The sequence below is a fragment of the Pieris rapae genome, chromosome 5 (genome assembly GCF_905147795.1).
Source record: "Pieris rapae chromosome 5, ilPieRapa1.1, whole genome shotgun sequence".
In the NCBI taxonomy this organism is placed as follows: Eukaryota; Metazoa; Arthropoda; class Insecta; order Lepidoptera; family Pieridae; genus Pieris; species Pieris rapae.
The window spans coordinates 10,294,299-10,320,295 of NC_059513.1; the positions used below are offsets into that span (position 1 = coordinate 10,294,299).

General features: G+C 34.1%; 3 protein-coding genes across 18 annotated transcripts in view; 1 reads left to right on the forward strand and 2 right to left on the reverse strand.

Annotated features, from left to right (window-relative positions):
• Positions 1–709: 709 nt before the first annotated feature.
• LOC111003520 lies at positions 710–2,372 on the reverse strand. 6 transcript variants are annotated; one of them, XM_045628406.1, is made up of 6 exons: positions 2,196–2,372; positions 2,002–2,130; positions 1,691–1,902; positions 1,448–1,618; positions 1,193–1,309; positions 710–1,124 (listed from the first exon to the last, which is right to left on the reverse strand). In XM_045628406.1, the coding sequence occupies exons 1-6, from the start codon at positions 2,308–2,310 to the stop codon at positions 1,038–1,040; spliced, it is 831 nt and encodes a 276-aa protein (XP_045484362.1). In that variant the 5' UTR covers positions 2,311–2,372; the 3' UTR covers positions 710–1,037. The 6 variants fall into 6 exon arrangements, with proteins under 6 accessions (XP_045484362.1, XP_022129757.1, XP_022129755.1 ...); XM_022274065.2 differs by having other exon boundaries at positions 710–1,095; positions 1,196–1,378; positions 2,196–2,371; XM_022274063.2 differs by having other exon boundaries at positions 1,196–1,378; positions 2,196–2,371.
• A 546-nt stretch (positions 2,373–2,918) lies between these two features.
• Positions 2,919–20,511, forward strand: LOC111003620 (heterogeneous nuclear ribonucleoprotein 27C). 11 transcript variants are annotated; one of them, XM_022274242.2, is made up of 12 exons: positions 2,919–3,066; positions 4,437–4,640; positions 7,730–7,920; positions 8,486–8,568; positions 9,054–9,274; positions 9,658–9,854; positions 10,171–10,260; positions 10,479–10,654; positions 13,587–13,662; positions 18,409–18,491; positions 18,680–18,761; positions 19,097–20,511. In XM_022274242.2, exons 1-12 carry the CDS (start codon positions 3,029–3,031, stop codon positions 19,213–19,215), a joined length of 1,560 nt encoding a protein of 519 aa, XP_022129934.1. In that variant the 5' UTR covers positions 2,919–3,028; the 3' UTR covers positions 19,216–20,511. The 11 variants fall into 11 exon arrangements, with proteins under 11 accessions (XP_022129934.1, XP_022129925.1, XP_022129927.1 ...); XM_022274233.2 differs by lacking the exons at positions 18,409–18,491; positions 18,680–18,761 and having other exon boundaries at positions 10,476–10,654; positions 19,085–20,511; XM_022274235.2 differs by lacking the exons at positions 18,409–18,491; positions 18,680–18,761 and having other exon boundaries at positions 10,476–10,654.
• Positions 20,512–20,606: 95 nt separating this feature from the next.
• Positions 20,607–25,997, reverse strand: part of LOC111003543 (ankyrin repeat domain-containing protein 29-like) — a 29,628-nt gene continuing 24,237 nt past the window's right edge. The window contains exons 9-12 of the mRNA XM_045628214.1: positions 23,531–23,665; positions 21,667–21,739; positions 21,296–21,400; positions 20,607–21,070 (exon numbers count right to left, since the gene is read on the reverse strand). Of these exons, the coding sequence (XP_045484170.1) occupies positions 21,375–21,400; positions 21,667–21,739; positions 23,531–23,665 (234 nt within the window). The 3' untranslated portion in view covers positions 20,607–21,070; positions 21,296–21,374. The remainder of the gene's footprint in view (positions 21,071–21,295; positions 21,401–21,666; positions 21,740–23,530; positions 23,666–25,997) is intronic.

Here is a 25,997-nt window from a genome sequence, read left to right on the forward strand (position 1 = left end):
AATTTTTGAAGTATTACAATAAAATGAAAGTATAGATAAGATACTATGCTAAGGGTTTCCCTAGACAGAACTAAATAGTTACCAAAAGCTTAAGCGAGGCATACATAAGCTTAATAACGATTATGGATATGCCTTGAATATTGGTATCGTCAAATGCCAGCCATTGTCGCAGGTAGAATACACGGAAAAAGTCATATTGTACCATCTCTATATTATTTTACTTACGCCATAATCTTGTAAATAAAATATTATTGAAGTTATACTTCTTTTGGGGCGATAGAAAAAAATTATGCGAGTGAATTTTTACGATGCCCGCGCACACCGACACCTGAATTCAACATCGTAAAGTTAGGTCTAGGTGAAAGTTAGGTGCATGAAAATCGATATCTATCTTAAAGTTGTATGTTCTAGAATTTTTATATTTAGTACACGTGTTTCGTAACAGTACAATTAAGCAGTGTGAATAAATATTATTTTGGTGTTATTAAATAAATGTCATATACGACGGTGTAGTATGTACTAATAATTTATTTATTTAAATAAAATCTTTTTGATTAATTTTATTATTTATCGTTAATCATTACTGCATTTTAGTTATTTTTCCATACGCCAAAGAAGCCGTCTAACGCGTGTACATAAGTACACACACACACTTTTTTTATATTTTAGTGCTTAAAGAACACTAAAAATGAGATGAAAAGAAAGAATATTTAAATTATATTTTTTTTATTAAATCATACTGCATTAGTTTTAACACGATAATATAACAATGTTATTCTAACAACTCGCTGTCCGAGTTCGAGAATTCGAATCCCAGCTTTACCATACAAAAGGGTCCTCGCCAAACCTAGGGTATGACTGGATGGGCCAAAAGCCCCAGTGGCTAAGATCGATAAGAAATTAATTATTACAGAAATACATCATTTATAAGTACAGTTATATATAAACATCAGAACACTGAAAATGTCAGATGCACACCGTTCTCAATTTTGTTTAGTAGTTAGAATTATGTTAAACTTGTCCTTAATTAAAATGTCTTATTTTGTAAAAATTACAGGTGTTGATCCAATAACCACAGGAATTTCCATAGTCATACTAAAATGAAATCGAAAAAAAACTGTTATCTGAAAAATAAGAAATGAAATTCATTCTATTAGTAAAAACCAACAAAAAGCGGTTCAAAATTACTTACTACCTTGTAAACATAAGAGATTTTTATCAATGTACGTTCCAGATTTATTGTAGACGGTACAACCGGTGGTATATCTATTAAAAGTTTGCATGTTTCTTCCAAGTCGTTTTTGAAATCCTTTAAAAAAAATTCATGTATTTTCTTTTCAGCATTGTAATAACCTGACGTCACTGTGTATTCTAATTTCTAAAAGTAATATTATACATTTTTAAATGATAGTGAAACGTTTAACTTTATTATTACAAAATCCCATACCTGCAGGAGGGAAATAACAATTTTCGAGACTTTTATTCTTTTTTCATTAGTTATATATGCTTCAAATGGTATAGCTCGTTGATTAGATCCAATACCATTATATGTTTTTATTCTTAACTGATACTGTTTACATTTACCAAAACTCTTGCTAAGTTCATAGAGGTATTTCTCCTGAAAAAACACAATTGTTGTTTTTTTTATTTGCCTATAGAATTTGAAATTATGCTAAATATACATACTCACATTATAAAACGTATACTCGCAATGATTAAGGTTTAAATGCGCAACGACAATAAATGGAAATACCCGTTTTTGCATTATTTTACATATTTTGGTAGTTTTTATTATAACACGATAATGTGTTTTAGCTATAGAATCTTGAAAACTCGATGGAATATTACGTGGAAGAATAAAATGGAAGGGGATACTTAAACTTTTTGATACCAAAGTGTTTACTGAAAAAAAAAAATTTTTTTTTAAAGCAATTACGATATCAAGTCTATAACAAATACATTTATACTAAAGTTGCATAGAAGATATGTATTAATTCTCACCCTGAGTATCAATCGATATATCGAGTCGAAGTACTTCAATTTTTTCCGAATAGACTTTTATATGTGGCATTGTAGGCATTGGACGTGTCCATCTAGCTTTACTTGTTCCTTTAACATTTAACACTAGTCCTATAATAAATAAGTTGTATGACTTAAGATATTTATTAAAATTTTATTGAAAATAATATTATCACCTTTTACCACGCCACTGTGTTTTAATCCAAAAATTACAGATCCCGTTACGATATCACCAGAATAAAAATATCCCTTATAATTATTAAAAACAACTTGACAATCTTCTAATACCATGTTGCTTGCAGCAAATAGTTGTTAGTTTTAATATCTAGACTAGGTTATATATGCAAGGAATTTAAAATAAATAATCGAAAATGTATATGCATATTATAAGTTTTATCAACAGATATAAATACATAAGATAAAGCGTTATCTTATTTTAATTGTTGTTGTTTCTTGATTAAAGGTAGATTAAGAGTTAGTTCCTTTATCTATAAATGTTAAACAATTAAAAGGGCAATATGTATAACATTTTTTTAAATTCTGTCCTATATTTCAACCCAACCCTAATCACAACAAACAGATAATATTGTGTGTTTATGGCATAGTCTGTGGAATTATTTAAAAGTGTCATGTGTACTTTCACCTTCTATTTTTTTTAGTAGCAACTTCTAGAAGCGCCATCTTAAGTGAAGAATAAGAAACACGTGTACCATTCAAATTTCGAAAACCATTTAATTGTTTAAATCTTTATATTTCGTTTAAAAGAGTATATTATTATAATATAAAAACAAATATATTTATCATTACTTTCACATTTTTATTTTATACAATTAATTCAACATTATAATAAAAAAAATAAAAAAAAGATTTCATTTGACTATTTCCCCATGCCGTGACTTTTTTGGGTAAGCGGATGTGGTTGGTCCGCCATATCATTCGTGTGGGTCTGTGCTTGTGTGGTTTAGGTGTCTTACCGGTGCCAACCATTATTTTTAATTAGTAATAAGTTATGCGTATGAATCCAGACATGGACGATGATGAGAAGGGGTAAGTTATTTGGATTATATTTTAGATAAAATTATATTGTTGGTCCGTGTACGTAAACTGTAATAGGTCAAATTGCATGTTCGCTTGGTGTGTCGCATTTCACGGCTAGGCAGCAAGGCTAGCAAGCAATCGTTACGAAATTATTTCTTACTTATCCATTTGAAAATTGATTGAATTCTAACAATATTTTTAGTTTTAATTATAATCTAAGTTATTAAAGAGTAAACGCTCATTAGCCTTTTACCGGCGAACGGCCACCGACCCCAAGCCTTTCCGTATAGCGATCATGGCAGCTTCACTTTCCCATTACTTAAACATTGATGTATTTCAGTTTTCATATTGTATAAAAGTCTTATATTTAAGTTTACGTTATAATGACAACATTTATCCAATATTTACAGTGTAAAGTTTTAAAATTTTAGTTTGACTAAATATAACCTTTCTGTGACTAATTTATTGCTTTCTCTTATCAACGAATTGTATGGCACTTAGTTTATATATTTTTGAATATCACGATACGAAAATCTTTGGATTTGATATCCGTGAGCCATGACTTTAATGAGGTTAATAGAGCGACATTGTGCTGCCGCGTAGCTTTTCTTCATTTACCTTACTGTGTTAAAACATGCTGATTCATTTGCATAATATTCACCGCGTTGTTTTCTGTGGTAATGTATTCGAATTGATTAAATCATGTTTATATTTTATACATATTTCTTTATTCACTTAAATACGTTTCGTCGACCGAATTTGACACGTCTGCGCCTTTAATTTTTGGTTAAATGAGGCATAAATTGATGTATTCATTAAAAATTATTTAAAACAATTATCTAAAAGTATATTATATGACTCATTACTTAAAATTATATACATCGCACATAACGTCGTAATATAGTTAGATAATACATTTCCTTGATTCTGAATTTTATCTGTAAATAATATTTGTTATCTATATTTGAGCAAAAGACAGATGTTTAGTTCGGATTAATATCTAATGGTATTGGGGTCAATACTTAATTGTATTTATATTTGTGTATAAATGTATACACATTGTTAAAAAGACATTAATTGTAAACAGAACCATCATACTTATAATTTAAAGTGTAGAATATTAACATTATCATCGAAGTATAACATCAATTCAAAAAAGGTTGGCATTAAAATTACCAAAATCCTTTTTTAAGTTATGCTTTTAATCGTTAGTAGATTGATCATTTCTACTAGATTTTTCTTGTATGTGATGTCCAGTTTTTCTATTGAAGAAATTATGATGTGTTTTTTTTTCTTAAGTGTCTAATGGCACCCATGTTCAATGCTTTTATAATCATTGAAACAATGTTAATTTATGATTTTGATTTTTTTTACTACAGAAAACTGTTTGTTGGTGGGCTATCATGGGAGACATCGCAGGAGAATCTCCAGCGCTACTTTTCACGTTATGGTGACGTGATTGACTGTGTGGTGATGAAGAATAGTGAGTCTGGCCGCTCCAGAGGTTTCGGTTTTGTGACTTTTGCTGAGCCATCACTTGTTAATATTGTCTTGCAAAATGGCCCTCATCAGCTTGATGGCAGGTTAGTAAGAGGCTTTAAAACCAATTTGTAATTCAATTTTATAGACTGAATAAATTTAAACCACAGCACTGAGCTTTTGAAAAAGTTTTCTAGAATATATCATGTTTGTTTTCCTTATTGCATAGAAGCCAAGGGTTATACGAAAAATATATGGATATATATTGAACAAATACAACAATTAGTACAAAATAATTTAACTATCAAACATTTGTGTAAACAATTGGAACTTTTCCATGATAATTAATGAGTTACATGTAAAACTCTATTTTATTTAAAGAGTTATATACATTTCAAAAAGTTATGTACAGAACTCCATGTATAGTAAAATAATATCTATAATTGTGCATTGAAATTGTAAGGTACAAAATTGTGATTAATTCACATCATTGTTTATAGACTTGTATAGGTTATATCAATTACAAACATTATTTCATATAGTTTTGTAAATATTTTCAATAGAAATGTAATGTAAGAAATCTAGACTTCATATGCAATAGTACAATGGTAATAAAAAATAACTATTGTTAATCTTCACTATGGTAAAATCCCAACTCGACAATCACCCAATTATATCTAGCTTAAAAAATAACAAGTATACAGGAAAAAATAAATCTAACACATTAGTGAAAGTCATACAAATTGGAAAGTTGTTCTGAGATTAGAGCACATTATGTGCTTTTACTCTTAGAATAATGAAAGTAAATTGCAAATTTTTACAATAAATTCATATTTTTTGTTATTATAGACTTGTTTGAAAACTGGCTGGTTTTATATTAAACATTTTAGTACATATTGTAATTTTACCCTATATATAATACATACTTTATAGATTTTATAAATGCTAACTTATAAAACCACACACATGCTTTGTGTGACACAAGTTGATGGAAATAATGTTCGCATAGTTTGGAACACATAAATCTAGTATTGTCTTTTATTGACATAACTTTTACACATTAAAGAAAAACACTTTTTTAACGGATTGAAGTTATGTATTATTGTAAACTTATAATTATTTAAACATAATTTTAAATTCATCACGCACGCTGTAAAGCACGTGAAACGTCGGATAAATTTAAGTTTAAATAATTAAGTTTACAATACATAACTTCAATCCGTTAAAAAAGTGTTTTTCTTTACACTTAAATCTAGTATTCAAGAAGATAACTTTGCTTACCGACAAATTGGTTTTAAATTGAACAAAAATTATATGTTGTAATCTGATTTAGTGTTGTTATTAGGAAGGTATTGTTTGCAATAGCATAAGCTCACTGTCATTGTCATAAGCCGGATAACAGTTTAGTTGGATACAGTTTTCTTGTTTGTAGCCTCAAGTTGAAAAATTTAGTTACACATGTGCTTAATTTAAAATTGAATTTTTATACTTTTCTAACTCGTAAAAATTGTCGGGCCGATAAATTTTTGCGTTGTTCAGGAACCATTTTTTTTTAACTATAAGCAGGTCATTCTTATTACAAAATTTTATTTGAATAGACAAAGCAGAACAGACGGCATCGTTGAACAAAATATTTAACAACGAAAGTACATATTTTTTATTCTCTGCCTTATTCGGTCGATTTCATAAAATAAATAAATAAAATCATACCTATATTCATAATAGTTTATAATTTGGCCTTAATCAGGCAATGAACTTTGATTGATAACAGTAAATTTCGGCCGCGACCGTTAGAACACGGTGATTTGAATAAATTCGCCATGAAATATTTTTAGCGCATTCTGACTTTGCCTAAATGATCGTACTCACGGTTAGGGCCATTCATTGAGTATTAATGAGACTGTGCTTTCAAAGTAACTCCCACTTGACTCGGTACTTTACGCGTCGGTGTACATAGATCAAAGTTCTCGGTTTTAGTCTCAGAATCATGCGGGACTCGAGATGAATAATTTACGTCGGAATTAAGAACTACTTTGCCTTTACCTAAAAGCCACATCCAGGCAGTGCTTACAATATCTATGTTGTCAGATGTTTGTGGGACATTAACCGCAAATCAGCATATACACATTGTTTCACTAAACATTTGTGTCTACAAGATTTGCTACACAATACAAAAACTACTGTTTTGGCAAGTGTTATTTTTGTAAAAGAATTATTGTCTAAGTTTGAAGCCTATGTTAAATACGTGCCAATTCTTCAACAAGTTGTTGCGATATGCTGCTTGCTGGCATTGCTAACATTCCATTGTTTTAGCACGTATTAAGAAGTTACTTTATTCAACAAGTTGTTATCTACAATATAGATCATCAATGTTGGAAAACCGGAATCGTATTGTATAATTTTTGATATAGGTACCTCAACGAGGCAGGATCCTCGTAGAAAAGAAACAATTTTTTATTTTTACTAAAAGTACCCGGACATCCGCATTTACATATAATCTATATCTAATACTTAAGTAGGAACTGGCTTTTAAAAACTTCCTATGACTAAGTACATCAACATGTAAATGTTAATTGTTCCAAGGCGCCATTTTGTCGCTAAACAAATACGAGCGTTGAACTATAAACGGCCTGTGAAAACAGTCCCAAATCCGAGAAGTTATTTCATCGGTCGTTAAATTTAATTATTTATTAGGGTGTTACTCTTTGATCCGGTTTAAAATTAAATTGTCTTATTCGATTATATTACATTTTTAAGAAAGTGGGGAACAAAGACAGGCTTTGTACTAAAGTTTAACTCGAAGCAATAAGTGTCTTTTTTATATTTCAAATAAGTTTTTTGCCTTATTCCATTCAGTTTTGTATACATTTAAGGATACGCTTTGTACCTAAACAAATGAGAACTGCCTACAGTGATTAAGCATTAAGAATGGTACTCATCCTAGAATCGAGAGAACAATACCCTATAGATACAGAGATAATACCGGCCTGCTATTATTTGAAAAACTATTGTGGATATCTGTATGTATCGTTACGCCCGCACTCGATATCTATTTCATAAGAGAAATCTGGGTTTAATGTTATTGGCCTCTGTACGTATGGAACAGAAAGATTTGATTACTCATGAATATACTATGGTTATTTTTTATTTAATTGATGAATGGTATATTATATAGTAAAAATGTTGTTTATAGGACAATCGACCCGAAGCCATGCAATCCACGCACGCTTCAGAAGCCCAAACGTGGGGGTGGCTATCCCAAGGTGTTCCTTGGGGGTCTGCCTTCGAACATTACTGAGACCGATTTGAGAGTTTTCTTCGGAAGATACGGAAAGGTCATGGAAGTCGTAATCATGTACGACCAGGAAAAGAAGAAGTCCAGAGGTAAGTGTCTAGTGTGAAAACAAACTAACCTAATATGTTTCACTTAGTAATTTTCTAGTAACATTTTTTACTTAACGAAATAAAATTGAGCAATCTGGATGCTTTTATTCTTGGACAAGCTAAATTACGGTTGTTTAAAAGTTTATATTATTACTGACTTCTGAGAAACAACTTTTTTTGCCACCTCTATTTCGAACAGGTAGTCCCGTTTTTTTTTTCAAAAAAACACCAACGACCCTTTTGAAACATGCTAACGAAAGAGGTTCCATTTAAACACAAAATGACAACTAAATATATCCACATCCAGGCAGTGCTTACAATATCCATGTTGCAAGTGCGTTCAGATGTTTGTGGGACACTAACTGCAGATCAGCATATACGCATTGTTCTCGTGAACATTGTGTCTACAAAATTTGCGACAGATTTTTTGCTATGATTTATTTTACTTTCGGCCATTGTGCTTTACATAATGACGGCTGAAAGAATTCCCGAAAATATTGTTCTAGTTATTCTCAACAAATTTCAGTTGGAAATAGGCTGATTGTAATACGTATTTGTCGTTTAGGTTTTGGTTTCCTGTCATTCGAAGATGAGATGTCTGTAGAACGTGTGACTCAGGAACATTTCATCAACCTTAATGGAAAGCAGGTAGGTGATTTTTTTATTTAGGGTCTAACAGCTCGAATATACAGCGTTTTAAAATTTAGGGTTTATATAGAAAGGCAATATATAAGTGTTTTAAATTAATCTTAGCTGAATTTTTGTTGACATTGTTTCATAATAATAATTTAGGCCACTGAATGTCTGCCAAAACAAATGAATCTACGCCGTCGGAAAGATTTTGACGCTATACGTAGCATTTTGTTGCTTAACCCATTTTATAAATACTATAATTTTTTTCACGTCAATTAATTTGTATGTCTGATGTATAAATCCTGCTATAGCTTTTTATTTTTGATCTAATATAATATCTGGTCGACTACTTAGTCCAACCACTTGGTTATTTACGAGTGCGGTTCGTTTAATAAACACAATAATTGTCTATTTGGAAATAATAAGTTCTATTGATAATATTTTGAGTTATACACTGAGTTGTCAATGGACTTGATTTCAATGGACCAAACTTTCATTAGGTGGAAATTAAGCGCGCCGAGCCCCGTGATGGGTCTGGAAAATTGGGTAGTGGCGGTAGCGGTATGGGTGGCGGTGGTATGGGCGGAGCCCCCGGGGACGCGCCCGCTGCAGGCCAATGGGGACCGCCTCAAGCCCCAATGAATATGATCCAGGGCCACAATGGACAGATGGGTGGTCCACCCATCAACATGCCTATGGCTGGACCGAATATTATGCAAGGGTAAGTTTTAATAAATTAAGATTTTATAGGCTAAAGTCAAAGTTCGATAGCATAATGTAATTTGTGGCCTTTTGTTATGTAACTTAAAAGAAAAATATGCTTATCCTCCAAGCATATTTCGAGAAATTTCCACATCCAGGCAGTGCTTACGATAACTATGTTGTTAGTACGTTCAGATGTTTGTGGCAGAGTAACTGCAGATCAGCATATACACATTGTTTCTATGAACATTAGTGTCTACAAAATTTGCAACAAATATTGCCTCTGAAATATATATATCGAAGTTTTTTTTATTAGTTCAATATAATATCATAAAACTTATAATTTTTTTACGCTAGCTGTAGCGTAGACAGGTTAAAGCAAAGTCGAGCCTAATATTCCAGATACCAGGGCTGGGGGACATCAGGGCAGACTTCGTACGCGTCGTACGGCGCAGCCGGTGGAGGTGCGGGCCCCGGCAACTACCAGGGCTGGGGCGCTCCGCCCGGGCCCCAGGCCCCGCCGCACGCGCCCGCCTGGCCTGCCACTAACAACTACACGCAGCACGCGCAGCCGCCGGCTCAGGGCTACGGCAGTTACGGTAATATATAATACGAATTCACAGGCTCCCGCTACCAAGATTCTCCCGCACCTGATGAGAGTAATTCACTAAAACGTTCCCCCGATATAGGCCCCGGCTTACTCAATAGGTAGTTGAAGTTTAGCTTTCGGTGTCAAACGTAAAAGATATAATGCGTATTTCGTAGTCTTCTACTCGTGGCGGGTAATGAACAAATATAGATAGCATCGTTCCTAGTTTTCACTCCATAAACGATAGAAACGGCAGTAGTAGTATCTCCTATTCATAAATCCGGGTAGGAAGGCGACGGCTAACGATGGGCTTGTTGTGTATGCAGCGAACTACAGCTCGGCGCCGGCGGGCGCGTCCGCGGGCGGCAGCTGGACCAACTGGAACATGCCGCAGAACTCCAACTCGACCGGCTCCGGTTAGTCCCTGTCCCTTACTACCCGCGTTTTTATTTGTTTCGCTTGCGCCCGCCACCGCTGATTGGCTATAGAGCTAATACGGATCAGTCCCAGTAGAGAAGACGATCGCCCGTTCTCATGCGTAGACCCATGCTTGTGTTGCTCCTTTACCTTAGACCCTATTGCGGTAGACGGCTGGACGAGTGAGGCAGATGATAAGGAGACTTTTTTTCAGCAGGCTCGTACGTGCCGCTGTCCGAGGGCGGCGAGATGTACGGACGCGGCGGAGGCGCCGGGGCCGGAGGGGCCGCGCCCGCGTTGGCCGGGGCGCTCTCGTCTGCGGCTCTCAGCAAGTCTTCGTCGGCCGACTACAGCACTTACCAACAGTACCCGCCGGCTTACCAGCAGGACCAGGTACGCCCACACACGTACACGCAATGACTCGTGTGATTACGCGCACGAGGGGCGAAGGGTTTAGGCATATATTACGTTCGATGACTGAACATGCAAATATTCATATGTATTTAACACCTATCAAGAAAATGAATTTGATTGACTTGTGAATTTTTAAGATATTTGCTTTTGCCCCTTGCCCCCATATCTTCAAATCGCCGCAAAAAAGAACTTCGACTTATTTTTCATTTGCTATTTTTTTCATTTAATTGTAATGAATTGTACTCATACTCTCAGGTGTTTTTTTTTTATATAAATAAATGCAATACAATTATGTATACGTAATATATTTAGTAATATATATTAAAAACCGCCTGAAGTATGACATTTGATCATCATCTAATTTGCTAATTTTAATAATATAAAAATGAGCAATTTATGATCAGTTTTCGTCACTTAAGTCTGGCATACTTTTAAATAATCGATTAATGTATGCCCGACTTAAACCATTGCTTTTTACGAAGTTTTGCTGAAGTAATAACCAGATTCCTTATCATGCTTTAACCATAAAATCTAGTGCGTGCCTAATGGTATTTGCAATTTGTAACGCTTCAAATATTTCACTTTTAAAACATTTTACATTTCAAACTGTTTGATTAAATCAATTGCAAATACACTTGGACAGTTCGAAAGTCGCGTTGAAACGCGTCAGGAAGTGGGTTTCGATGTGAGGCAGAATTAAACTCATGGAAGTGGTATTGGCGCTTATGGGTTGGCTGGTCAAAACCAACTGGATAGAGTTATCGGTTATCAATTACCCGAGTATAACATGTAATTAAGTTTAGACAGTGAAAGACCAATTCTATCCAGTTTGTTGCCTTTGCAAACAAATCATTTCTACAAGTCCCAAAATAAAAGTACAGCCAAGTTAACACATTTTGGAGATCTTGGGGCTCGCTGCATTCCCTTATCCTTTGCTTTTCTCTTCCGCATCCGTTTTGATTTGGCGTGACCGATCCCTAGCATGTGCGTGACCCGTCCCGCGTGAGAGGCGAACGAGCGAGAGACGACTTTGATTTGGTTGTACTTTGCCTGTTTGTTTGCGATTCACGAATGAAATGAATGAAAGCGCCGCGTACTCTCGCGTACTCCACCGGTGAGCGAGTGATGTTCAGCGAAAACGTGACATTCGAATGCAAACAAACGTGTCCCGTGCGGCGCAGCATGAGCGCGCAGCCGAGTGCCTCACCTCGCTTTTTGTTTCGACCTGCGACATCGACGCCCACCCGTGCATGCTTCTAGTGGCGACCGCGGATGTGCGATGTCTTTTCGATTGGACGAGCCGTGTCGGCGACGTCACAGATGGCGGTCGCACCGCATCCATAGTGAAAAATCGAGAAGATCGATGTTATCGAGTTTCGCTGAAGGTCTCTCATCACCGCTCCGCCGTCCCTTCCCTGTCCCGTCGGAGGTCCCCGCCGCTCCCTGAGCTCATTCTTCGGGAATAATTCACACGCTTACGGTTCCATCTTCACGCTCAACGCTACTTACATAATCCTTGCTATGAGTCGGAGCCGAATGTGGCGAGTGGGACTTTATGTCTAATTCTTCTTTTCCAGTTGGTCGATCAGGGCCAAGAGTGGCTCCTCCAGAAAGACAATTAAACGTTGGGGTCGGACGGGGGTATGTCGCGAAACGGGGATTTCTCACTATGGACGGTCGATCGTGCGAAGGTTTCGCGGGCTCACCTAAAAGGCATCGCACCGCACTAGATTTTTAAGCTTTACCTTAGTACAGTTCGTGACGCGCGATAGCATTTTGTATCCTTTGAGAGATGACTCAAATATGCTTTTTTCATCTCGGATAACTGTGAATTGGCATTTAAAGTACAAATTAGTAAAATTTGGATTTTCATATTGTTACAGGTTCATTAATAGATATTTAGTATTTTAACGATAAAAATAATATTAAGAAGTGTACTTTAAGTGTTCAGAGATGAAATTCGATAATCCTGTTAATTGTAACGAGAGAGCATATTCCGAAACTGTGTCGTCGTACATTCATGGGGCACTTGTTGTACGACTGAACTATAAATATCGTAAGAATTGGACGCCCCATGACGACACAGCGAACGCCGAAGCCTGCCGTTTCATTGGGAAATATATTTTTATACTTCATTATTCAACTTTACTAAAGCTTTTATTTTGACTCAACCACAGGCTTCGGTCGCTAATACTTAGTGCGCGTTTGATATCCTTCGATTTGTCGTCAGACCCTTTAGCAGTTGTCTTTCCATTAATTTTCATTACCAAGTATTTTAAGTTTATTAAGAAATAAATCATTTGGACCACAAATCGTGAGGCATCCGACGATCGTTAACGCTAGTGGTCTATTTGATTTGCTTAATTTTAATTAGCTTGCTATCGATTAAAAGTAAATTAGCTTCAGATCTGAAATAAAATAGGCCGCTTCGCTTTGACGATCCTTTATTTAACCCATACTATAATATAACATAAAGTATAAGATAAAAAAATATATTGCCTAGTATACTACGTCTAGTATAACTCGGCTAAGACAACATAATATAATACAAATGTTTTAAGAACGTTTTTCGAGGCCTATCGATATTTAGTCAATAGATTAGTTAAAATCACGATATGACTCAAAACAGAATCGGTTTAACAAATGTGTTAACGATAATTTAGTATCCATTCACTCGGCGCGATTCTAACGTTTTGCGATTGAACAGAATATGATCTGCAAAGCGATTGAATCGCGACGAGAATACATCTGAGTCGGCGCGTCACGTCTTGCGCACGCCCGAAAGCCCCGCAACGTTTAGTGGCGTTTTAGAACGCTTTAGTGGCGTGCGGAAGAGTTCGCGCCTAGGTTATACTAGACGTGTACGTACGGGTGAGGTCGGGGTGGGGCGTTAACGTGTGCGGATGGTTAGGGCTCGTCGTACGGCGGCGCTTCTCGGGCCTACAGCGCGGGCGGCGAGTACCACTCGGGCGCCGCGCAGCCGCCAGGTGTGCATCCGCATCCGCACCACGCGCCCAAACACTTCAACGAGTTTAACAAGGAGTGGCCCGCCGCCTAGGCTCACCACGCGCCTCACACACCCACACCGAACACCTCGTCCGTGAGACGTTCTCTGCTCACTGCAGTCGCGGGCCGAAGGCTCGTGTCGACGATAGGCTCCTTTAGACCGAATCCAAATAAGATCTTAACTGCATTAACACAAACCCACACGCGTAAGGACGTACATTTTTATAATGTTAAACGATTAATGGATAGATTTAAAATACTTGCATGGATAAGTTGATAACGCTTAGCCATTCGTTTTTTGGTCGCTTTTTGCTGTGTTAAATGTTTCTCTCGTGAAGTCCCCGAAGTAATTGAAATTTTCCTTTCCCCGAAGTCTCGCGGCCCCTCGACTAAGTCCGAAGAACGCTGAAGTCAGCATGTCTTCTCTGCGACACGCATTCTTTTTAACTCTTTAATATTTTGGATGTGGGCTCTTAACGTATATCAACTTCTTATATATTTTTGATTGTCAATTATCATTTTTGGATGATAAAATGATTTCTTTTAATAACATCTCGATGGATCCTCGCGATCTAGTTAAGGTAGTGATGGTGTAATGTATACGTATAAACGTATAAACGGCGCCTACGAGCGCGGGCGAGAGCCGTCTCCGACGCGCATTTGACAGACAACGTACACGGCCAATATAGGGTGAGACCTAATCAACTTAACTTAAGCTAAACACTTGTATAAATATTTCGTATATATATCTATATGTATGTTTAATATTAGAGGATTTTCGGTTATTACCACGCACTAGACTTAGGAAAACGGTAGCGAAGTAATGAAATTATTATTATGCGTTAATATTTAACAAAACATAGTATGACTGAACGTGATTCTTTTAATTAATATTTAACCTGTTATATAAAATAGGGGAACATTACCGTGTAAATGAGTATATTCGTAATTTTAATTTCTCCTATACATAGTATATCGATTTTTAGTTATTGCATTTTTAAGTTAACTGTGGAATTTAATAATTTAAATTTACCTGCCAAATTGTTAAATCAAGCGATAATGTTGTATGTTAAGTGACTGACGAAGCTCAATCATTAGGATATAGATAGGGCTCGCTCCGCACCGTTCGCTCGGACTCTTGTACATATATATACTTACTTGTGTGTAAAGCATAATTTTAATCGAACCAATCGACAGATAGTTTTAAAGTTTTAATTTGTACGATTGCCAAATATTTTTTAAAACTGTATAGATACGTCTGCGGTCACTATGAACGCGCTAGTGTTATCGCTAGCGGCCGCCGGGGCGCGCTCGTTCGCTCCCTTCGAAGTGAGTTATAATTTTAATAACATTTTTAGATTAAATTTAATGTTAGTCCTTTACTGTACTATATCGCTCAATCATTTGACCGATCGACTGATTAAAATTTTAGTGATAAGCTAAGTAATTTAATCGCGGAGCGGCCGAGCCGAGCGCGCCCCATCCGCCGCGGTACATTATTTGTTGTAATAATTATCTTAGGGTTTACGACGTACTGATAGACTGCCCGCTCGTATACAACGGGATCTGTTCCTTTAATTTTTAATATATAGATACGCGACCGCCCTAAGCGCGGCGCCTGATAAGATTTGTTATAAATGTTTTTACTAGACAAATTGTTGAATACATTGAATGCATAATTTGATCGCGTATAGTATAGGGTTATTTAAGATCGCACCATAAGTAAAGTATAATTTAAATACGACGATTAATGTGAGGAGTAAGCAAATTGATAAGCGACCCGGTCCGGCGAAAGGTGCGGAGTGCCAAATTAATGCTAAACATAATGAGGAAAAAGCCTTTACATTGTGATGTTCATAGTTTATGCACATAATATTGGTACATTTCTTATAGCTCTATATTAATTACACACGACTGACATAATCTAGGAATGGAAACTCGTACCTTAAACCAATATAATGAAATAATTAATTGATAAATAAATGATTGATAACAGTGCCTAATTGCCCACTAGGTTACGTGTAGACTTACTATTAACCGATTCGTTCACTCTCGTCTGATCGTTCCTATATTTAGGTTTAATTTATTTGAAATTCATTCCTCAGTTACGTTTCTTTATGACTAAGTCTCTTTAAGTACTCTAGGTTCGTTCGAACTGCACGTTCACGTCGCTTTGAATCGCGTTTTGTATTAGTTCCATTTCGCTTACCCACTGCATCTGTCCCGCTCTACGCGTTTATTCGTTTGCGTCGACTCGCGCCACAAGTTTCATAATTTCAGATTAATTACTGTAGGTTATAATGTACAACCACCGATGCTCGATCGAAATGAATAAAAACGATGCCTTAAAAAGTTAAGTAAATATATAGATAATTTATATTATATTCTTTTCAGTGATATTGAATTTAGCACTAAGATATTAGTAACGGGACGTAAGCCCGCACTCACAAACGTTCGGAACAATTAAGCAAGTTAGTTTGTAATGAATCAATGTGGCAATCATCTAATTAAACATAAAGAGTATGATTTATTTATAATAAAGTATAATATGTATTAGAAATTTTAGATTTACTCAACCTTAAACTTAGTGCAAATTATTGTGAAAATCAATTGAAGACTATTTATATGAGTTTTTAATTATTATTATAGGAGGAAAGCATTAAATATTGGAGGAATTTATTAATTAAATAGTTAGCAAAAATACAAATACGATAAGACTCGTTAGAGGCTCGTCTGTCAAATGTACGCGGTGGGAGGTGGGCTCGAGGGGTGTGGCCTGCGTTCGTTGAGCGACCCCGCGTGGCGCACTTGCATACATTGCATTTTAATATTACACTGAAGTAATATCGACATATGATAAAAATGTTTACTGTATCTTAATATAATGTTTATAATACTTTAATCATGGCTTAACAGTAGTGATGTTTTGTAGTTAACCTTTCGACTCTTGTTTGTATTACTTTATATAGTGTACGCGGTTTTTATATGTGTATGTTTATTCAGTAGTATAACATGTTTGTGTAAAAGTGTATTTTGGTATTTGATAGCCGGCGCGACGCGTTGCGAGCGCAACATCAATAAACTTTATGATCGTAATTGACTAATTATATTACACGACCTCCCCTAGATGTAATGTTAGATTAGCTGACTGTTTTAGGTTTATTTTACTCGTATTTGCATTTAAGGCAAATGCGTCGGCAGTCCGTAGCCGATTTTCATTAGTCGGTTCTAAACTTATTTTTAAAAACCAATGCAGGTATTATTATTAATATGAAAACCTCGTATTTATACTAGAGTATTTAATATAATGTAATTATCGAACACCTATTAATCGTATAATAAAATGCACGGGCTTTACAGTTAATTATAACATTAATTAATATAAAACTTAGGGCAAGTTGTTATTTATTTCTGTTTTAATTAAAATTTTGATGTTGATTATTTTTTTAAATATTTTTTTATAGTGAATTAAAGTACATATTTGATCTATTTAGATTACAAAATGATTAGATGAACTATCGACTGATGTACAATATTTAACGTAACGATTAATTATGGCAGTGTATAAGTTTTACTCGGGACGTTTCCACTACGGGGCGTTGTATTTATACTGACGTGAATTTATTTCTTATAAAATGTAATTAATTGGAAGCGGCTACTGCGACCGAGCCACTTTACTAAGCATGTTACGGTTGTAAGACTATTATCTAGATTTGTTATAATCTTGTAATGTGTACTATACCTTAGCCCTAGAGTGCGTGCGAACGGAGCGAACGCGTTCGTTCGCCGCGGCCGCGTTCGCTCCGCCTCTATATAAAAAGGAAAATTATGATAGACTTACGCGTGCGTCCTTGTTATTTTTTTTACAATAAACTAATGATAATTAGTTAATTACGGTTTATAATAATTATAACAGAAGCACTAAAATTTAAGACAAAAGCTTTGTATGAGATTTAAGTATTTGATGTAATGATGAAAAGTGCTATCACAGAACATTACACTTAAGGTTTTTCAAAGTAGAAATTATGCATTATTCATATTAGGTACTTTGGGTATATATTTAGTTAGAGTTAACTGGTAACATTTAAGTATGTAGTTTGTAATGTAATGGAAAAATATTAAACGGTTTTGTCGTAGTTTTCTATTTAATAAGCTTCTTCTATATTAATGGTTTAAAGTAAGTAATTACTGGTTGATAAAATAAAAATATTAATATTACAACTGCAAATATTTGAGATATCTTATGATAAAATATATATCTACTTTAAGGACATTATAAAACGTAGATAATTAAAAGAAATCAAAAATTTCAAAATAAATGGCATTTTTAATGGTTGCAAACCTCACTCCCTCTAGATAAGTTATCATAATTTTTGTTTTTATGATCGTTAGTAATAATAGTCTTACTGATACAATATTCTCAGCTAATGGAAGCGGACAAGGTCGCTTCCGTTAATTACCAAACCAATAACGAATGCACACAATCACTTCCACGTACTCATTACTCAATCTAACTCAATTACGGTAAAGTATAAAATTGGCGACCGCTTTATATTTAACTAGTAATCAATTTTAAAGTATCCTATTTTTCCTATGCATCTTTGAATTGGACCATTCCCATTTTTACGTTAAAGAAATACGTGTTCTGTAAATCATTGTTTCGAGGTGCTCTTTTTCGATAACTTCGTTTTACATTTTTATTTTAACGTACCAACAATATTTAGCAGAGGGTGACGGTGTTGTAGGCAGCAACGTGGGAAGTCCAAAATTTGTTCAACAGTTGAGCGATGCTATTGGAACACCTCCACAGGTTAATAATTAACATTATAAAATGACGAACGCGTAGAAATGCAATAAATTATGTGGGGATGTGTTAAATGCGCATTTTGATGATTCTGATTTTAGTTTGAATATTTTCAAAAAGAGTTTAGCTTTACTTTTTATATCTGACTAGAAATTTTTCTATACAAACAAGTCACTAAGACAATGTTAATTCAGGTTGCTATGGTGTACTGCAGTGGTATGGTGTCACCACAGCCCTCATTTTGTAACGTTTCGGATATGTCTGCCTCTGCCTCAGGTTTTCCAATTATTTTCTTGTATTACACATAGCTAGTGTAGATATATGATACAAATACACTAGTTTTATCGTAATTGAGTCCTATAGATGGTTCAATCAAATTACTAAACCGATTTTGAACTTAGTAGACATTTTAATTTAGTACCCTTATAGTTAGTGAGGTATTCTATACTCGTGAAAAATGAAGGTGCGTGGTGCGGTGAGTTTTTTTTACTTATTTAGTATTTGTATCTGGTAGTATAAAATTTATATCAATTTAAATGTTTATTTGCTTTTTAATGTTGCTGTTGGAAACTGAATGTCGCCATTTAATTTAACCACAGGTTTATGTATAGGTGATGATTATGAATACACTGGCGGCTCCGGAGATGGTTACCAGAAGACATCCAAACGGAGCTACCACGGATCTTCGGGCGCTGCTTCCGCCTCTTCATACCATCCCTATCGGCGTTAATGAGTAACGCTTCGTTTCTCATGGTAGCCTGGTACCTGCGTTTGTGAACGGCTGGCTAGCGGTTCTCTTTTGACGTGGAGTTTTTTCTTTCTTTTTTTTACGATCCTCCTTAAGTTAGTTCAATTAGATTTTTGACTTTATTATTATGACACTTTTTGCCAATCATTACAGAACCGCGCAGCAGCGTAACAACTTTGTAAAATAATGGTGTATCTTTTCTATGAGCAATCATTGAGTTTTTAAATGTCTTTTTAATGGAATCGCCTCTGTGAGAATTAATGATTTAGTATATCTCTAAAGGAAATGCATTTTTAAATATTATCTCAAAGGTGTGATTCCGTGTTATTGTTAAGAAGTTAGCATAGTTTTCTTATTCATGTACTTTCAATTTGGGTCTGAACTAACTGACAAATTGTAGTTTTCACATACAATACGAATTGGTTTCGTAAAATAAGACAAAGTCGTATTTTTTATATGATATATTTGATTAAAGCATTTAATTATATCAGTTACAAAAGTCATGATAACATCAGTGTTATTTTCGATTTAGCTACTACTGATACCAGACGGTTTACATAAAATTACTCTAAGTTATTACTATAACGCGTCCAATTAGAATTACTGCATTTATTAACTTATCCTTTGAACTAGACAAAAGACATCGATTTTTTCATCTTAACAATTTTTATTTGGTGCGCTTTTCCCAATTCAGAAAATAAACGTCCATGTATTTAAAAAAATACCTTCGCAAAGGTTACTACTGTTCAAATTGACTATGTATTTTGTTTATTTCAAATAAAATAACTTCTATCTGTAAGTTTTCTTTAACTTTACAATCAAGACTGAATCCATTCCTCCGACGAAGCGAACCTTATTGCCTAGTTGAATATTTTTTAAAAGATATTTATTTTTGAGATAAAGTTTAAATCACAATATATTTATAGAATCTAATATAATAAATACATTCAGGTAAGTTCTAATTTTAGAAACGTACAATCGATGTAATTAAATATTTTTTTTACTATGACTAATGTACATAATATTTTCAAATCGAAATAGTTAAGATGTATATCGTAATGATTTTATAATATTAGGCCCTTAAATTAAGCGGTACATTTTAAATAGCACAAGATACGTAGTCTAACAGTTCTTTGTATAATTAATATAGTTGTCTTATTTGCTAAATTTAAAAAATAATTTAAGTAATATCTGGATTAGATTTACATTGTGTTTCGTAAATAACTATGCAAAAATTACTTTGTAGATTCACGCTTAATAAAATGTATCAAGACTTCAGCGCGAATTATTTCTTAATTAAGGAGTAATTATCAAATCGATTATTATTTATAGGATCAAAAATATTTATTGAATGGTCTCATCAATTTTTTTGTGCCCAAGGAGAAATTTTGAAATAAAATTATAATTGGCTTGATAGGATAAGGCACTGGGATAAAAAGTCTCTTTTGGCCTAATTGAACAGTTTAATTGCAATAAAAACCAAGGATTTTATTTAAATAGGTGCCTAAAAACAATTTCAAGAAATATGTAGAAAATTCAAATCTGAAAAGCAATCAGGACACCAATATGAAAGAGAAATAAGCTTTGCTTAATGCTTTCTTTCTTAATTTTCAAGCCCAATAATTTATATAAAACATATTTTTACATTTAAAGCCATAACTTACAAAATTTATATTAATTGGACAAGTATGCAAGAAATGCTAATTAAATCAACCTATTTGCGTCGAGTTCGACTGTCGCTTAGCGCAATTGGTACATTGACATGGACCCGGGGGACTTTCGTATGTCAAATGCGCCTGGGCAGCTCGATAGCACAACTCCCTGTAGCGAGCACAACCTGGTAAATACAAATGAATTGCTTAATAATCGTCTTATACGTGAGTCTTAAGAACCCTTATTTTAAAATACATACATTTTATAGTTACCATGTGTATGAAAATAGTAGCGTTCTTTATATTTGGGACTACTTTTATTTCACTACAGAATTTGGATTTTTTAAAATAACAAATACTTGATAAAACTAGTGTTTGTGCTCAAAATACAAAAAGGTGCAATCGGTTACCTGTTGGAGGTAACGCAAGTCTAGTATCAGCTGCAAAACCACGCTGGGCCAGTCTATCCAGCAGTGTCGTAGCTGACCATCACCTCTCATTGTCGCCTTCTGTTGCTGTAATAGAGGCTGTTAGGTATTTACTTTTTGTTGGGTTAATAAAAAAAGAAAATTTAAGTTGAAGTGTGAATTGTCTAACTCATAATACCGCATTTACATTTAGCCGTAGTGAGCAACGCTATACGACGAAATATAGTATAACACACTTCCTGTCCACTTCCCTGCTCACTACGGCTTAATTTAAATGCGGCATAAGATCGAATTGAATTCATTCACACTATTAATTCTAACGTGTTCCCGATGTTAATCTTAAGAAAAAGTACCGTCGGTGGGCGCCGGTGAGTGACCTCCAGACTTCTCTTCAATTCGAGGACTTGATGATCCGTCCGATTGTTCCTGTAGCAACAATCACATCTAAAATATGTAAGGTTATTTCAAGTTGTATAGCTTGCAGAAGGTGCATACGCTATAGAGGTCGTGGCTTTTACTCACACCTTGTACAACACAATAATATGCAGATAATTTTAAACACTTTATAATCTACACTAATATTATAAAGAGGAAAACTTTGTTTGATTGTAATGAATAGGCTCATAAACTACTGGACCGATTTTAAAAATTCTTTCACCATTCGAAAGCTACATTATCCACGAGTAATATAGGCTACGCCACGTAATTTTGAACAGAAATAGGGTTCCGTAAGATATTAGGGTTTTTCGGACACAAGGTGTAAAAAAGTTACTTATTTTGCGTACCTTGCCTAAACTATTAAAGATAGAACCATAAAATGTTCTAAGTAATTGTAAATCTTATAAATATCTACAAAAAAGTCCGCGACACACTATACCTATCTATGTCGAGTGAGGCACAATAACCATAAATGATATACATGGCAAAACGACGTTTGCCAGTTCAGCTAGTTAAATATATATTAAAAATTGAACTGACGATGTCGTTCGTTCAAGGTCAAATAGTAGAGGCACTTCTGAGACATATTGGACTTGTCTTGACTTTTTTTTCCGAATCAAAACCGGGAAAAAATGCTATTTCTCCGAAGGCGAAATGATATAGCATATCTTCGTGTATTAAAAACGATATGATTTGCCCAGTTTTGATCTTGAAACAGGTACGTACAGAGTTAACGTAATAAAATTATAAGTCAAACTATCCCATTAGCTGACCTGTCGCTACAGCCGCTCGTTGACATGCCGAGAGCAATTTGAAAACTTGATTTCAGATAGTCTAACAGTTGGTGAACTAGGTTAATTGCACTCTATTGTACTGTCACAGTTCAGGAAATAATGAAGCAATGATAATTTTCACATAAATAATATATATGCAATATTATAGTTATTTTTAACGGGATCGAAAAACGTAGTATTAGATTGACCTATATTGTTAGTGGATAATATTTCGACAAAGTTTGTGCATAAATTTCTCTGAAACTAAAAGTAATATATTTCCACTAAAGCCATATACTTCTGTAGTTTTTTTGTGATATGAATACACCAGTTTCTAATAGGAACTTGTATAACGAAAGTAAAAAAAACTCGGTGAAAAGTTTTTTTTAATCTGCCGTCCTCGCAACGTTTTTATTACAAAAATACATCATTATATTACAAAAAACACCTCATTCACTTGTGTCTACGTACCTGAACAATGGCTATCTTTTTGTACAGGATAATTAAAATAATTATAAACAGTAGTCCCATAACGTCTATAAAAACTACCTTATTAGGTAAGTACAGTCCAGTGATACACAATAGAAAATCTAAAATTATCGTGATACCATAGAAAGTTACAAACAAATATAAAAGGCACCTGAATAATATTTTTATCCGAAATGAGGTCAGCTTAGAGAAGCAACTGTTGTGACTTTTATTTGTTGTTAAAAAATGTTAAAGATACATTATAATTTTTAGTGTAAGTAAAAGTTGTATGAAATTCACTCACATGCCTATTTTATTGATGTGGATAATTTCCTATTTATCCTGTCAGTGAAACAACTACCATCTTACGTATGATTTATTGCTCTTCATTATCATATTGTTACATGTGCCTTGATTCATAGTTTCTTTAAATCTTTTTATGTTCGCGAAGTTACCAGTTGCGTCGTTATATATCATGCCTAATATTATTAGGCATTAAATAATTAATTAATTAAATTTACACAACTAATTTATATACCTGGTGATGGTCAAGGTTGGCTGTAGCAGTCAGTAGGCCTAAAATTGCGGAAAAAGAACCTCTAGCCGCGCGCCGAAACCCTTCAGGTGGTGACTCGGCAGCGCTGCCTGCAACGCTTAGTGGTGATTGAGACCACTGAAACGATTGATAAGTATTAAAGAGGAAAAATACTATTTTTGTATGTTAATCAATCTCTACAACAGGTCTGTTTTATATAAAACCAGCATGGGGTTAGTAAGTACTGTATTTGAATAGAGTAAGAGTGAACTTCTTGGTAAATTAATTATACATACTTAACTAATTTATGTACTTATTATTAAGAGCTCAAATAGATTATCATGTACCAGTATCTGATCATTCCATGTATTTGTTTTTATATATTCTTTATTCACATTGTTTACACACTGTATACGTGCTAATGCAAAACACGTGTATGTTTACTGCTCAAGACGTTATGCGAGTTAGAATTTCCATCTAAAATTAATTCAAGTCATCAATCAATAGCGTAAATTATTACTCGATCTCTTTTTCTTACTCTCTCTTAATCGCTCTCTCCTTTTTCTTCGACAAAAGCGCTGCACATCTTTGTGACGTTTCATCCGTAAAAAAATACCCTCATGCGCCTAAAGAAGTTTCACTTCAAAAATGTCCAGCGTTGCAAGCTAGGACGGGTTGCTTGGTAAATTTATCATAACTAAGAACACGGTGTTTCTTTTGAAACATGATAAACAGTGTTTAATTTTTGCTGCAACACATTTAATGTCTTTTATTTATTGTTATTTTAAAATATAAATTATTATTTGATTAAAATCATGTCGTCTGTAAGTTTTGTATAACCTACACATTTATGAGCATTATAAAATATTCATAAGCTTGGAATTGCCTGCGACTTAATTGTCGTAAGTCGTAACGCCGCGGAAATCTTAATAAAATCAAGGAAACGTTGATTTTTTTTGGACTGTTTTCATAACTCTAGTGTGCGTAATAATTAAGACAGACAATACATAAGTCATGATAATATATTTTATTATGGATTTCTATATTCCATATAGGTAGCTACTAGCTAGATTAACAAACACGACCGAGGATTTTAGCGTGTTAATTATTAAAATCTAGCAAAATTTTGTAAATTTCATATGATTTAAAAATTATTAATAACGTCATAATGCAACAAATATATACTTGTTGGTAATTCTGTATATAACTTGCTAGTTTACTTTTTGAGTTTTTCCAGTTTAAACTTCATCTATCAGTAAAGTTTTTCGTTTAACCGAGAAAAGTATCTTCCAAGTTTTAGCGCAAGTGTGTATAAAGTTATAATTAATTTTCAAGTGCTTCAAACCATCAAAGACTCTTGGTAATAAATAACAATTGTTTTAATCGTACATAATGCAGTCATTTAATTTTGAAAATTATAACGTTAATTCAGACGAATAAGTAATACAATAAAGCAAATATGTATACATATTTGCGGTTAATTTTAAAGTAAATGGGCTAAACTAGACTACCTTATTATTTCATTAACTTTACGTAGGTACCAAACTTAACTTTTATGTTGTTTATGTTTATGTGTACATGTTTATAGCAAAATTAAATTTTTAAAAGTTGTATCATTATTGACTTACACGACATTTAGTGAAGCCTGCGGCTGAACAACACGAACTTTTCAGGTAATTAAAGTTATAAAAAGCTCTGTTCGCGAGAGGTTCAAAGTTTAGGTAATTCTAATCTAATAATTTTGGTAAGGCTGTTATAAAAATGAATGTTTTAATTTAGAATTGTAAATCATGTAATTAAGTGAGGCTTTTTTAAAGTAGAAGTTGTACTTTAATCTTCACCTTATCAGATAAACCATTTTATAATTTTATAATTCACACGTCACATTTTATAATTATTAAACGCGTGTCGACAATAAGGACAGTTTTACACTATGTATTTCAAATAGTGCTAATATAATTCCTATTTAAACCGTACCGTGAAGTGTTAGCGTAGTGGCTTCAGCAACCCTCATCCCAGAGGTCGTAAATTCGACCCCAGGTGACAACACTGTGATTTACCAATGGACTGGGTAAAGGAAAACACCGTCAGGAAAGCGGCTTGCCTTGGACCCAAAGAGTTTACTTGGCTGTTACATTGTCAAATGATCATGAAACGGAAACAGAAATCTGATGCCCGCTTGCATTTGTAATACTCGTTTATTTTAATCAGAAAAATTGATAATTCTATCATTAGAAAATTATAATAACTATTAAGTTTCTATTACTAACTGTTTGCTTTTAAAGAAAAAAACATTAATTTTCTGTCATTGCAGAACATTTAATAACAAATTCCATTTGATATAAGATACGTACCTACGTTTGCATAGTTCACGTGGGAGAGATCGCGAGGCCCAATTATCTTGGAATTACCGTACATACATTGTTAACAAACTCGAAACAAACGAACATGAATAATGTAATGAGATACA